Source organism: Taudactylus pleione, unplaced genomic scaffold (assembly GCF_031769625.1).
Source record: "Taudactylus pleione unplaced genomic scaffold, aTauple2 ptg000085l, whole genome shotgun sequence".
Lineage (NCBI taxonomy): Eukaryota > Metazoa > Chordata > Amphibia > Anura > Myobatrachidae > Taudactylus > Taudactylus pleione.
The window spans coordinates 15,826,509-15,840,447 of record NW_028284487.1 but is presented as its reverse complement, the minus strand read 5'-3'; the positions used below and the strand labels follow the sequence as shown (position 1 = coordinate 15,840,447).

The following is a 13,939-nucleotide window of genomic DNA, read 5'->3' as shown; positions in this document are numbered from 1 at the left end:
GCAGAGTTATGGGCGATCCTGGGAGGTGCCCTGAAGTGCATGCAAAAAAAGCCTGTTTCATGGGCATGTTATGGCAGTGCCTCCTGGCACTGCCTTCCAGGACGCACAGCCGCAGCCATAGAGGCCATGTCCAGATGGAGAAACTGCACCCGCCATAGGGCTAGTACAGGTGTCTATGGTGCACGTGATGGTGGCGTGTCAGGAATCACCAGTGGTGTTACAGCGTGCAGATACGGTGAAAGTGGGCATTCCAGTGCTTGCTCATTCAGACACAGGCTGTTACGCCATGGGACGGCTGATACTAGCGATTTCATATTATCGCATGTGCAACTCTGGCAACAGACACGAGAGCAGACACAGCAGCATTCACCTCAGGCCCTTAATCAGGAAATCTATTGACCAATCCTTAGGGGAAATCCCCCTGCTTCCTGACTTTTCCAATAGTTTTATGGGGGCCAATATTAAACATATATATAATTTATATATCTTGGGCACAGTCTGGTTAACCATTTATATACAGGGGCGTAGAGAGAAGGGAGGGGAGGGGGGGTATGACCAGTGGCATAAGTTCATCCCAGAATCCCCGGAGGCAAGTTATAATTTGGTGCCCCCCTGTCACAGCCGCTGACACTGTAATGTAGCAATTTGCATGAAGACAAGGCTATAGATAGACAAAGACAGCAGCTGATGGTCTGACATGGAGCTCTCCACTAGTGTATGGTGGCTTCTCAGGTGCAGTGAAGGGCCATGATGTTACAAGGTACATAGTTACAGCCCTAAGTGGGGTGAATATGTTGTGGACAATGGAGGAGGTGCCCCTTCAGAGCTGGAACCTGGCGGCAGGCGCCTCCATTGTCTCCCATAGTTCTACCCCTGGGTATGACCAAATCATGGCCATGCTCCCTTCCAAAACTAGTGTTAAAAAACTACAAGAGGGGGACACCGCAACTCATCCAGGGGCAGATCCAAGGAAGGGGGGGGGACAGTGCGATCTACACCTCCAACACTTTTCACCTGCCTGCTTCTGCTGGCTACATAACAGTGTTTTCTGGGCTGGGGAGAGAGGCTGCTGAACTGCAGCAGTCTGCTCGCTGTACCTGTCCAATGTGCAACTGACCCAGGCCCCACGAAATACATACTTAACACCACATGCCCCCGAGTCTCCTCATTAGAATACAGTGACACTTCATGTTTGCTATGCTGATGAATGGACTCAGGTGCAGGCAGGTGATGTAGTTAAGAAGCCAACAGTCGAAAATGCTGACCAACGGCTTCCCGACACTGAAATCCCGGCATGGGACTAATGATAGGCGTCTAAATAGCGACGTCTATCATTAGCCCCACGCCGAAATCCCGAAGGCCGGCATACCAATCGTAGGTAAGCTGAGCATCGGGACCTGTTAGCTGCAGGGGGGGGTTAGGTTTAAGGCATACTTGCCATCTCTCCCTCATTGTCCCTGAAATAGTAGCAATCTCCCTGTACCCTGAAGAGTCTAGTAATCTCCATGATTGTGCCATACCCTGATTATGAAGCTGTTATATTTAAAAAGAACATATATATATATATATATATATATATATTAAAATGCATCATTAGTATCATCTCCCTGCATTGGTTATAAGGCACAATGATCCTTATGGCATTTTCTGAAAAGTATCAGTATGATTTCATCACCAAGTAGATCTTACTTAACTGCTTTTGGGTTCATTTACATGTGGATGTTAATCAGTTTTATGACACGCCTCTACCCACTTTGACTCGCCCACTTTACCGCCGCGCTCATAGGTGCTGCTTTCACAATCTCCCTGAAATGCTTTTTCAAAAGTAGGCAAGTATGACTTAGGGTCAGGCACCCCCCCTGGGAGGGTTAGGGTTAGGCTAGGAGAAGGAGGGGGTTTGGGTCAGGCACCCCTGGGGGGGGAGGTTAGGGTTAGGCACCCGCCTGGAAAGGTTAGGTTTAGGGTGCGGGGAGGGTGGGTTAGGTTTAGGCACACCTGGAGGAGGTTAGGGTTAGGTACTAGGGGGGGAGGTTAGGGTTAGGTATCCCTAAGGGAGGGTTATGGTTAGGGGGGGAGAGGGGAGGGTTAGTGTAGTTACTTACCTTAGTCGGGATCTTCATCTGCTGGCCTTCCGGCGTCAGGATTTCATCTGCCGGGCTGAGGTCCGGCGGTCATCCATACCGATTCCGCAGGCAGAACACAGAGCTGTAAGTATTCAAGTAGAGCCAGCCATGTCATGGAGGTAAGTACTCGGGGGCACTGAAAGGGGGGGGGGCGGAGGAATGGGAAGCCAGGGTGGCATTATGTAGCAAATAGGTCACTTTGGGTGACAGTTCATCCAATACTTTTGGACTTTCTCAAAGCTCAACCTATGACTGTAGTACAGTAAGATTGTAACATATGAGATACATTTATCCTATTATGGGCCTTGATTCAGAGTTGAAGCTAATGCTCCGGCAGCTGCAATTTGCGTAGGTGTGGATGTGTGAAAATATGAAAGTGCAACAGCGACCAGGACTTTTACTGAGCCATCTCAGCTGTCTGCAACTGTTACACAAACGCAGCAGGACGCAGATCAGGCATACATCTATGGTTTAAGTCTATGGCCACTCAGAATGGCCATTGTAACTGAGGCGCTGGAGCCATGTTAACTACGTACGGGATCACAGATGCAGGATGCGACACACCCCCACAATGGTCGAGACACACCTGCATCTTTAACCGACACTACCCGTTGCCACCTCCAAGTGGTCCCTGTCTGTCAATCACACATCAATGAAAGACTTACAGCGTGCAACTACAATAATGTACCTTCACGTATGCGCAGTGGCAAAAATTTGCTCCATTTGTGAAAAAAATCTGCATAGTGTACAAGTCTTAATCAGGCCCTATGTGCAGATAGAAGGTACAGTTTAATGTTGTATTTTGATTTTAATAATTATATAGGGGTCTATTCATCATCACTTAATTTCGGATCCCTCCGCCCCTGTCCGGCTCCTTCCAACAGACGCTGGGGCTCTGAAAGAAGCAGTGAAGCACTTCGAGGAGACAGCTATTCTCGCTTTTGCATTTGCGTCACGCCTCCTGCTGCATTACGTATCCGAGCTGCGTTACCAACACAGCATCGGATACTCTGCCGACCATCGGCCGGCTAAGTGACCCATGGGGTGCCATAGCCGACCGCCACAGTTTAGAGTAAGAGGCCAGGAAATCTCTGTCAGCCGACGGAGATCCTGGCCTGTTTCCTCCCCCTCAACAGCGGTGACACACCTCCGTTTCGGTAAACGGAGGCCATCGCCACACCTCCCCACCCACAAACGCCAGCAGACTGTCAATCACTGACAGTCTGCGTGCGGGATCGCAGACCCGTTCAGCAATGCACGCTGAACTAGGCCCAGAGTGTCATATTACAGCACTGATATACTGTACTGTAGCTATTAGAAATACAAAAAAAAAGTTTAAAAAAAAACGCATCAGAATGTGCAAGGGCCTGGCTTGCAAAGAGCTTATAAAACTTTAGTTATCAAAGGGGCTTTACCAACCTCATAACATTCACAATAATTTTTAAGACAACCAGACCGTTTGCAGTTGCATCCTTTTGTATGACGAAGTTTAACATCACCAGTTTTTACCTTACCAATCTTAGGCTGGAAGGCTTCCGGATTTCTATCTAGACAAGCCTAAAGTAAAAATATAATTATATGTAAAAAATATTTTTTTGTCAAAATGTGATAAATATGCAAACTGTACAATATACATTATGTAGCAAAAATCTTATGAGTGAAAGAGCCCCATTAAGCCTGTTTAAGCAGTAGCATAGAAAGAACACAGAAATCATTGTAGAAGGATGCAAATAATACCCCTTTTACACCTAAGGGCCTGAGGCCCTCATTCAGAGCCGCTCGTAAGCGGCAGTACGCTCGTAGCGTTCCGATGTTATGAAACCATGCATGCACCGGTGTTACACTGCGCATGTGCGTACGGCTGATTGCGAGCTTTTTTTTAGTCGTTCGTCGAATAGCGAACAGGAAGTGACATGTCAAATGTGATTGACAGAACAGGCCTTTTTTGGGCGGTGACGGGGGTGGAGATGGGAAAACGCAGGCGTGTCGAGGCATTTTGTGGGCATCCCTAAATTATCTCATGCGAACGGCAAATGTGATCGGAACAAGTCATACGTCACTGTCTGATCCACTTTCCGTTCAAACTGCTCGCACAGTTTGTGGTCTGGTATACTTTACCACAATGTCGATGGTCTCGTCCTCCTTCCCGTGCCTCTTTGATGTTTCATCGATTTATCATTTCTTGCCAGAAAAGCAATCAACTTAGAATTGAAAACTTGCTTGTAATGTGTTTAGCAACTAGTTTTTTTTTGTAGTACAAAACCGTACGCAGATGAAATACTCAGCTGCTAATTTCTGGTTTAGACAATCAATTAGCGTACCATACTTTTTTTTGGGGGGGGGGGGATTTTTAATTTTGGTTTGGTGTTATTGCAACAATATTGTCATCATGTTTGTGTTTTAGCAACATTTTTAATGGTCCCGGAAATTTCTCATCCATTTTGTTTGGGCAAAGTGTTCCTTTAAACTCCTAAATGGTTTTTAACCCTTTGGAATCTGAATTAAAATTAATGTTTTTTTTTTTTTTTATTTTGGGGCCGGGATTACCTAAAAACCATTTTTAGAATAATGTCACAATACAATGGAGCAGATTTTGAATTGTTTTTATTTTTTACACACATTTTTCTATTTTCATGTGCATTTGCCAGTTTGCAGTTCTAGCTAACGTCAAAAATTTTGCCAAAAAAAAAAAAAAAAAACAATAGTGGCATTTGGCAAAAATAAAATAACACACATTAAAAACAATTCACAAGAAAGGAGAGGGAAGTTTTGGCCCTTAAGGAATATGGGGCAAGCACAGAAGGATTGTGGGAAAATTAGCCAGTGCTCTCATCGCTTTTTGCCCCGTTTGGCTGGGTAGGGTGGGAGCCTGACCGGGTCCGGGATGTCCTTTGGCTGGCCTGTCCAGAGGCAGTTGGGGCCTCTGGACTAGGCAGAGGGCTAGGCACATTTGGAGGGATGGCTGTTGTTGTGCCAGAGGTGGAGGATCCTGATGTTCCGGCAGGAAGGAAGGGCGGCTCCACCATGTGCTGGCGAACGAGCTGCTACAGGGCATTGGCAATTCGGATGTTGGCCCTGGTATTTTCCGCCAGGGCCTGACCAATGGTCACGTTGGCCGCAGCATTTTGCTCCATGGCCTCCGCCACCCGTAGCAGACTGGCGTCCATCCTCAGCAGAATCTCCGTGTGGTGATCCGATTTAAAATTGAGATCCGTGAGGAGGGCCACTGCCTGCGAGTGGGATTGCCCTGGACTGGCTTCTGCAGGGTCCCCAGCCGGATCTACTGCTTCCTCCCCTGCAGAGCCAGCAAAAATTCTGCGGCCAAGGCTCCCCTCTGGGCAAGACTCATCCGCCTGTGTCTCTGTGAGAAAAATGAGAAAAGAGGAACATTAGAATCTACATATTGTCACAAACACATTTAAGAGTTGGTAACATAACAACATTTACCTGGGACATGAGGAGCCGCAAAGTCTGGCATGTCCGTATCCATGTTGGACACGCCAAACACCTCCTCATACTGCACACACCCCTGTGCCAGCTCTTCCAAGTCATTAAGCTCCAATGACACAGGGGTGGACCCCCACCTGTCCCCCTTGCATGCCTAGCCCTCTCAGCCAGTTTTTGTTTCAGCCGATATTTATAATCGGTCCATCTGTGGGTGAAAAAGTTTGCACTATTCCTGCAGTATTTGGCCTTGTAACCACTTTTTTTTTAAATGTAGTCTTTACGTACCGGCGTTTGACATCCTGGGGTAGACGTTCAAACTCACCTACCCGATTGACAGCACTGGCTATCTCCTCCCACATTTTCCACTTCTGGCTTACACCCATATTCCGATCTGCCTGTGGCAGGGTGTCAACACACATTTGTACCAAAACCTCCATCTCCTTTCTTGTGAATTGTGGCTGCCTTTTTTGGGGGGGATTCTTTTGTTGGCCTTCTCGGCCCAGCAGCCTCTTCCATGGCATCCTCAACACCTTTTTTCAAAAACATTGTTTAAATTTAGATGTCCAACTTTCTCTAAATTCGGGGTCTAAATAATCCTTTAATCCAAAAGAGACAAATACTTACCGGGCGCCTCTTGGCCATTGTTTTGCTGGTCTGTAGCCATTTTGAGCACAACTTGAACTACAGCAGACAGTTTGTGAATTTCCGTGACGTATTTATACATGCGTCCTTATTATTCATCCGCATCATTGATTGTGCGCTCCTATGATCCGTCCTTAATTTGAGCGGGAAAATAAAGACTATTTATGGCTTTTGACGACTCGAGTCGAGGTGGCGGGTGATGATTGTTGGAGGTTTCATGTGTAGTAGTGGATTGTTGGCGGGATTAGTGGATTGAGGAGGATTGTTGGAGTTGGAGTTGTTTTTTTTGGGGGGGGGGGGATTTTCCGTTCCCTTTTTTTTTCTTGCGGTTATTTTCTTTGTTGGTTATTTTTTGAGTAAGTATTTTTTACAAACCAAATGTTCTTATTTTTTAAAAAATTTTTTTTTTTGTTTTTACAGTTATTTTGGCTGGGCCCCATTGAAGTTTTTGGACTGTGACTTATTTGTCGAATTTCAGTAAGTTTTTTTTTTTTTCATGATTTACCAAATTTGATGTGTTGATCTTCGCATATATTTTGACCATTAATGTTTTATTTCTAATTTTATCAATCATGTATTAACATGAAATATAGCGTAATGTTTAGCCAAATATATTTCCTTTCTTTTTCCCTAAAAAAAGCGAACTATTTAGCGCACTAATGTTTCCTTATTCCCCATGTAAAAATGCGAACTATTTAGCGCACTAATGTTTCCTTATTCCCCATGTAAAAATGTGAACTATTTAGCGCACTAATGTTTCCTTATTCCCCATGTAAAAATGCGAACTATTTAGCGCACTAATGTTTCCTTATTCCCCATGTAAAAATGCGAACTATTTAGCGCACTAATGTTTCCTTATTCCCCATGTAAAAATGCTAACTATTTAGCGCACTAATGTTTCCTTATTTCCCATGTAAAAATGCGAACTATTTAGCGCACTAGTGTTTCCTTATTCCCCATGTAAAAATGCGAACTATTTAGTGCACTGTTTTTTTTGTATAAATTTGGGCATTCTTGTTTGTCCATTCAATATAGGGTGCATTTTCAAAATAATGTGTGCTCCCCCCTATCTTTAACGCATTTTCCAAATTTTTAAGATTCTAATCTGTCCCCCAAAAATTCTAACACGAATTTCTAATTTGGAAATGTAGGTTGTTGCACGCATGACAATACCCCGGCATGTAAGCATCTTTGGATTTTGCGGAAAAGATAAGTATCTTTTTGATTTTACATTTTCAACAAACATTAACTACCTGGCTTACCATTTCAAGTTGATGTTGGTCGTATTATTTTGGCCATGCCTCCGGAACCCGACCAACCTCAACCTCGTCCCAGGCGTAGGCATCGTAGGCGTGCAAGGCCCCAGATATATAGAACACGTGTCACCCTTTTTGGAATGCCCGATGATGAGGTTTTAAGATGATACCGTCTTCCTCCACAAATCATCATAGACACTCTCTCATTAATAGAGAGTGATCTTGAGGGGCAAATTGACAGTCCTACAGCAATACCACCACTTATATAATTAATGGCGGTGTTACATTTCTGTGCCTCAGGATCCTTTCAAACCACGGTGGGAATAGTGGCCGGAATCTCCCAATCCTTCTTTTCAAGGATCCTGAGGGCAGTGATGGAGGCCCTTTTCAAGCACCTCCATCATTTTATTAAAATGCCATTGGATATGGGTTCCCTTAGTGTGGCGAAGGCCAATTTTTACCAAATAGCTGGCTTCCCACACATCATAGGGGTTGTGGATGGTACTCACATACCACTTCAGCCTCCAGCACGGCTGGAGGCAATTTTTAGGAACCGCAAGCACTATCACTCACTGAATGTAATGGTGGTATGTGATGCCTCCCTCCAGATTCTGTCCCTGAATGCAAAATTACCCGGGAGTGCACATGACTCATTCGTCATCCGGCAATCAGGGATTTGGCATAAATTAGACAACCTACAAGCTGGTGATGCGTGGCTTCTGGGTAAGTGGAGACCTTTAGTTGAAACCAATGCAAAGCTTGATACAGTGATCCTGATTGTTGTATTTGTTTTTTCACAGGAGACAGTGGCTACCCTTGCACGCCCTGGCTGCTCACTCCTTATTTGGCTCCCACACCAGGGCCACAAAGTGAGTATAATTCCGCACTTACAGCCACCAGGCAGGTGGTGGAGCGCTGTATCGGCCTTTTAAAAGGCCGATTCAGATGCCTCCACCGCTCTGGTGGCGAACTCATGTATTTGCCAGCTATGGTTTCGAAAATTGTGGTCCTGTGTGGGATCTTTCACAACATCGCCATAAGGAGTGGTGTCCCAATGCAGCCAGAGGATGCCTTGCCTGAGGATGGCCCCCCCGAGGTTGGTCGGAGGTCACTATGTGGGGGGGCCATACGCGATGATGTGGTGGCCAAATTTTTCAGGTAATTATTGACAAACATTTACTTAATTGACACAATATCGACATGTACCATTGTAATGTTCCTTTTTTAAATTATTAATTTATTTTTAACTTTTCTTGTCTTCCTTTACACACCTCGACAAAACGATGCCTACTACCTGCTCCACTAAATTGTGTACATGTGGCCAAATTGGATCTAACTTTGGAATCAATTATTTAATCGCCTCATTTGTGGTTTTATGTTGGCCTACTACTTATTTCATCAGTTCTTGATTGTTTCTTTTGTTGTTTGCTTTTGGTGTTGGTTTTTTTTTGGAGTGTCTTTTCACTGTGTGAATTGCTTGTCACAATTCACTTTCTGTATGTGTTTGGTGTGTATTAAATTTTTGTTTGACGTTAAAAAGACTGTTTTTTACTATATTCGAATCACGTGTAACCTGGCTCAAAAAAGACCAAGTTTCGTAATGCCTAATCCTGTAATGTGTGAAATGTTTACGTCTTTGAACATACTTTGTGTCTTAACAAAAACATCAAAGGTATTATGTTGATTCAGTAGGTTTGCCAAACTAGGCCGAAGCTAATTTAAAAAAAATTTACATTACCCACCCAAAGAAAAACAAGAAAATGTTTGAATTTGTAATAACCTATTGGTATGGTGAGGTGTTTAATGTGGCAGCTTACATACTTCCTAGCGCTTTGTACAATATAATTTACCTTACTTTAAAGAACATGATCAAATAGTGGACTTATGGAAGGTTAAACAATGTAATTGTTTCAGACAATGAATGAGACGTTTAAATTCAAAGAAATTTTAATTGCCAAACAATAATTTGAAAAAAACAAACCATGAAAACAAAAAATCATCGCCGAAGGGCCGCTGCCATGTGGTCAAGGACCACTAACATGGAAATCATGTGGCCACGCAAGGCGGCCAAACCTTCCTGCATACAATGCAGCCGCCTCTGGTCCTCTGTTGGAAAAAAAAAAAAGAGAAAAAAACAAAAACCTTACATTATAAGTTTAAAAAACCAATTCCTCCAAAAAAAAAAAGTGTAAACAAAGATCCAGTTGTGATGAAAAAAACAAAGTACTGGCAAATGCAAAGATGGCAGAAATACTAAATTACAAATGAACACACAAAAAGGCGACCACAAAAAAAAAGAAGTACCCTTGTTAGGGTAAACAATAACTACCCAAGTATGAGTGTTTGGACATGTGTGATATGTATCATTGGTAAAAATCCAATACATTGTCTATCCAAATAAAAATGTCAACAATACAAATTTTCAAATTTATAACAGGGAAACCTACCGGTCATAGGGAATTGGGGGTTTGTAGGCCCTCCATCCTCCTCCTACTCGGAGGTGGTACAGTGCTGTAGGCTCCACGGAGGGGAGATCTGGGAGCTGCTTGAGGGTGATGAAAAGCGCCGGGGGGGGAGGGGAGGGTGAAGAAAAGAGAAGGGGGGGTGGAGTGGAGGCTGAAATTTGTGGTGGGCTCAAATTTCCAGAGGGAGGGGCCTTAGGTAGAGGCCAGTCAGGGGTAGAGGGGGAATTGGGGGAAAGTTGGGGAGTTGCTGCTGGGCTCTGCGTCGGACTGAGGGGCTGAGCCCGGCGTCTGTGCCTGCGGCGATGGCGGATTCTGCGTTCAGCCCCTAAATTAGTTGAGAAAAATGTTTAGTTTTTTTGTGGGGAAGGGGGGGTTTGGCCCCAAATTAACAACTACACAAATGTTCTAACATTTTAAAAATTGAAAACATGCACACGCAGGCCTGTCCAAAAACTACCAACAGGGCTATACTGAAAACATGCACACGCAGGCCTGTCCAAAAACTACCAACAGGGCTATACTGAAAACATGCACACGCAGGCCTGTCCAAAAACTACCAACAGGGCTATACTGAAAACATGCACACGCAGATAGGGCCAAAAAATACCAACAGGGCTATAGTGAAAACATGCACACGCAGATAGGGCCGCAAAAAAAGAAAGGAAAATAAACAAACAAATACTTACTTTCAGCTATCCGCTGCCGAAAACAGGCCAGCAAGCGTGGCTTGCGGTGGAGCAGATCAGACCACCTGCGCTCGAGCTGCCCGATCTGTCGGCGTGAGCCGAAGGAGCGCAGGCGGCGAACCTCCGCATAGGCGGATCGCTTCTGGCGGTTGCTGATGGGGGGAGGCTGGCTGGTGATCAGCCGGTCCATCACCTCCGTTAGGACCAAAAGCTCCCGCCTGGTAAACGCGGAGGCTCTCATGATGGCAATGATTTTTTTTTACAACAAACAGTTTTAATAAAGGCCAGAGAAAAAATTTGATTGGCTAATGCAGTTGGTAAATTAACAGGAACCATTCTATTGGTTATTGTATGAGTCATGTATCCTCCAGCCTAAAAAATATAATGTGAGTTATGATAGGCTTGATGCAGTGACATTCGTAAGGTAATTTAAATAAAGAAATGAAAAAAATACAATATGCCTAACACAAACACATGAAAACAATAGGATCATTGGTTCAAACATGTATTTTTTATAAAGTTAAACAATGATGAAACCGTACGTATTCTGAGGGAAAAATGACACACGGACAAGAATAAAGTTTATTGAAAATTAAAAAAAAAACAGATTGCAAACATGTGAAGAGCAATTAAGCTAATTAATATATTGATTGGCATGAAACAATTAAAGTATGTATGCAGAATGAACGAGCAGGTAATCGAAATCTGACAGGCCCACTTCCGGTTTGGACTTGTGCGAGCGTTCCCTGCAACCAAATTGGGAGATGGACGGTCGCAATTTTGCTCGTTCGTTAGCTAGAGGAGGGGTTGGGAGACTTTGGGGCGTTAGATTAGCTACGAGCGAACATACGAGCAAGCATTTGCATTTACAGTTTCTAGCTCGTTCGTCGAACGAGCGTACTGCTGCTTACGAGCGGCTCTGAATCAGGCCCCGATTCAGTAGTGCATACAAGTGCACTGCTGATTGCAGATTCCCCACACTCGCAGAATGGGTCCTGTGTAGTCGCACGAATACCCTTCTATGCCTCTGCCTGATTGACAGGCAGAGGCATTTAAGGGGCGGGGTCAACCGGCATTCCTGGAAATGGGGGCATGTCCACCCTGTTTTCTGGGAGTGACAAGCCCAGGGACTGCGTCTACCGATGCAGTGTCCTGGGCTCGAAAACCAACCAGCCTGAGTAAGCTGAGGCTTACTCAGCTGTCTGGCGGCCCGGCCACGTCCACCATCCTCCACCAATGGTCGTGATTGTGATCCCATCCTGCAATCTCCGTCGCAGAGCTGGGATCACAAACACAGCAGTGCAGCTTTGCAATTGCGATCCTTGCTGAATCACCACCTAAGTCCCGCGTTACACCCGGGATTTGGAACAAAACTGCAAACAAAACTCCAAACTGCGTCAGACCCTTTTCACACTGCACCCGAGCAGGCGCATCTCTAAGTGCCGGGAAATCCCGAGTCCCATCCTGTAAATGGGATCCGGGGTCAGAAGACATGGGTTACCCATTTACACTGCAGGGTTACACGGGTCGTTCCTGATTAAACCCTGCAAGCTACCTGGGTTGAATTGCCGGGTCTCTCGACCCAGGAATCCCACCCTGGCCCCTATTAGACATGCTTGCCGAAATTCTGGCTTCCCGCTCCGTGAGGGGGAGGCAAGGTTGGCATATAGCGGGAGGGGGGGGGGCTTGGCCGGGGATATTATACATCATTAGGGACACAATTGCATCATTTTCACCCCACCCCACTACACCAGACTTGCTGACATTTAGCTCCCTCCTTCCGGGAGGGAGCTGTTGGGCTTACAGAGCAGGGGGGCGTGGTGCGGTCAAATGGGGCAGGACCCGGCAGTGACTTGTCATTGGGGGCGGAGCATGGGGGCGTGACAACGTGATTGCGTCATCGTAGCTCCGCCCCCTCTTCACAATGCCGATATTAATGGCATTGTGGAGCAGGGGGTGGAGCCACGATGACGCAATTCAGCGCGAATTGCATCACCAGCCCCCCCACTGCCGGGCTTTAATCTTGCAACTGCGCGGGGTGCAGACACGTCGCCGGAGGTCGGGAGACTTGCCTGCCTTCCCGGGAGGCGGGAGCGGCAACCGATTTTCGGGAGGCTCCCGGCCAAATCGGGAGGGTAGGCAAGTATGCACCACACAATACCAAGATTACCGGCAATGTGAAGCGGGGGTGGGGCCATGATGACGTGATTCATTGTGAAACACATCACTGGCCCCCACCCCTTTGCAGGGGTTTCTGTGGGAGGTGCAGGGGAGTAGACAGCTGGCTGGGAGAATTGCCTGTATTTCCGGGGGCCGGGTGCACCACCAGATTTTCGGGAGGCTCCCAGCCGTCCTGGGAGAGTAGGCAAGTATGCTATTCCACCGATCAGCAACCTGGGTTTTAGCTGGGGTGTAAAAGGGGGATTATTATATCCAGCATTTTCATTTCAAACAAACAATGGAACTGATTATCGGCAACTGATATTTACATCCAAAGGAAAAAGAAATTCAGTCGGGAATGAGAACTTTTCCAGCATGCCCGACTGATGCAATAATTGGTGCTCACACTTTTTCACATTCATTTAGTAATAAAAAGATTGATAAAGAGGGACCAGAATGAGGTAATTGGTCTGTCTGTCTGGCGGTGAGTTGTATCTCACAGTGTTTGGCCAGCATTTCCCATTTGTTTGGGACCTAACCCAGAGTTGGACGTAAACACAGATTGTGGATTTTTTTTTGCTGCATGCAGCTGAGCCCCATTTTACATTTAAGGCTGCTTGCTCCAATGGGGCCAGGGCGGGGGTTGCAGTGGGCATGTGGATGATGCAAAGTAAAGTAATCTAGGAAGGCCACCTAATAGGTGCAAATGGCTCCTATTTAGAGACTTGCGGGTACTCGGCTCAATGCCATGATGATGCTGACTGCCACTGGTAGCTTAGCTACTGATTTGTTTAAACTATAAAATAAGAGGAAGGCTGCTGATTTGTTTATTAGTATGGACTATAAGGAGGGTAAACATTTTATATTTGTGTCCAGTTCTACTAGATTTTAATAAGCTCAATGTGGCTTGAGTACTTGTTATCTAAACTTTTTGGCCATTTACTGGGGGAATTCAATGGGAAGCAGTTATGAAACCAGCGTCCACGTTGCCGCCTGTCTAAATCCTGACGGGGGAAGCCCGACAAGGGGACTTAAGATAGGCGTCGAAACACCAATGCCTATCTTAATCCCGACGCCGGAATCCAGAAGGACGCCAGCCCTTAGTCCGGGACGTCCTTAGTGTTAGCCGCTGGGGGGGAGGGATAGGTTTAGGTAGCATA

At 45.7% G+C, this 13,939-nt stretch overlaps 1 protein-coding gene across 1 annotated transcript in view; it reads right to left on the bottom strand.

Annotated features, from left to right (window-relative positions):
• LOC148532080 (tesmin-like) overlaps window positions 1-13,939 on the bottom strand; it is a 190,888-nt gene that overhangs the window by 17,954 nt on the left and 158,995 nt on the right. Inside the window, exon 12 of the mRNA XM_088468382.1 lies at window positions 3,543-3,680. Coding sequence (XP_088324508.1) covers window positions 3,543-3,680 — 138 coding nt within the window. The remainder of the gene's footprint in view (window positions 1-3,542; window positions 3,681-13,939) is intronic.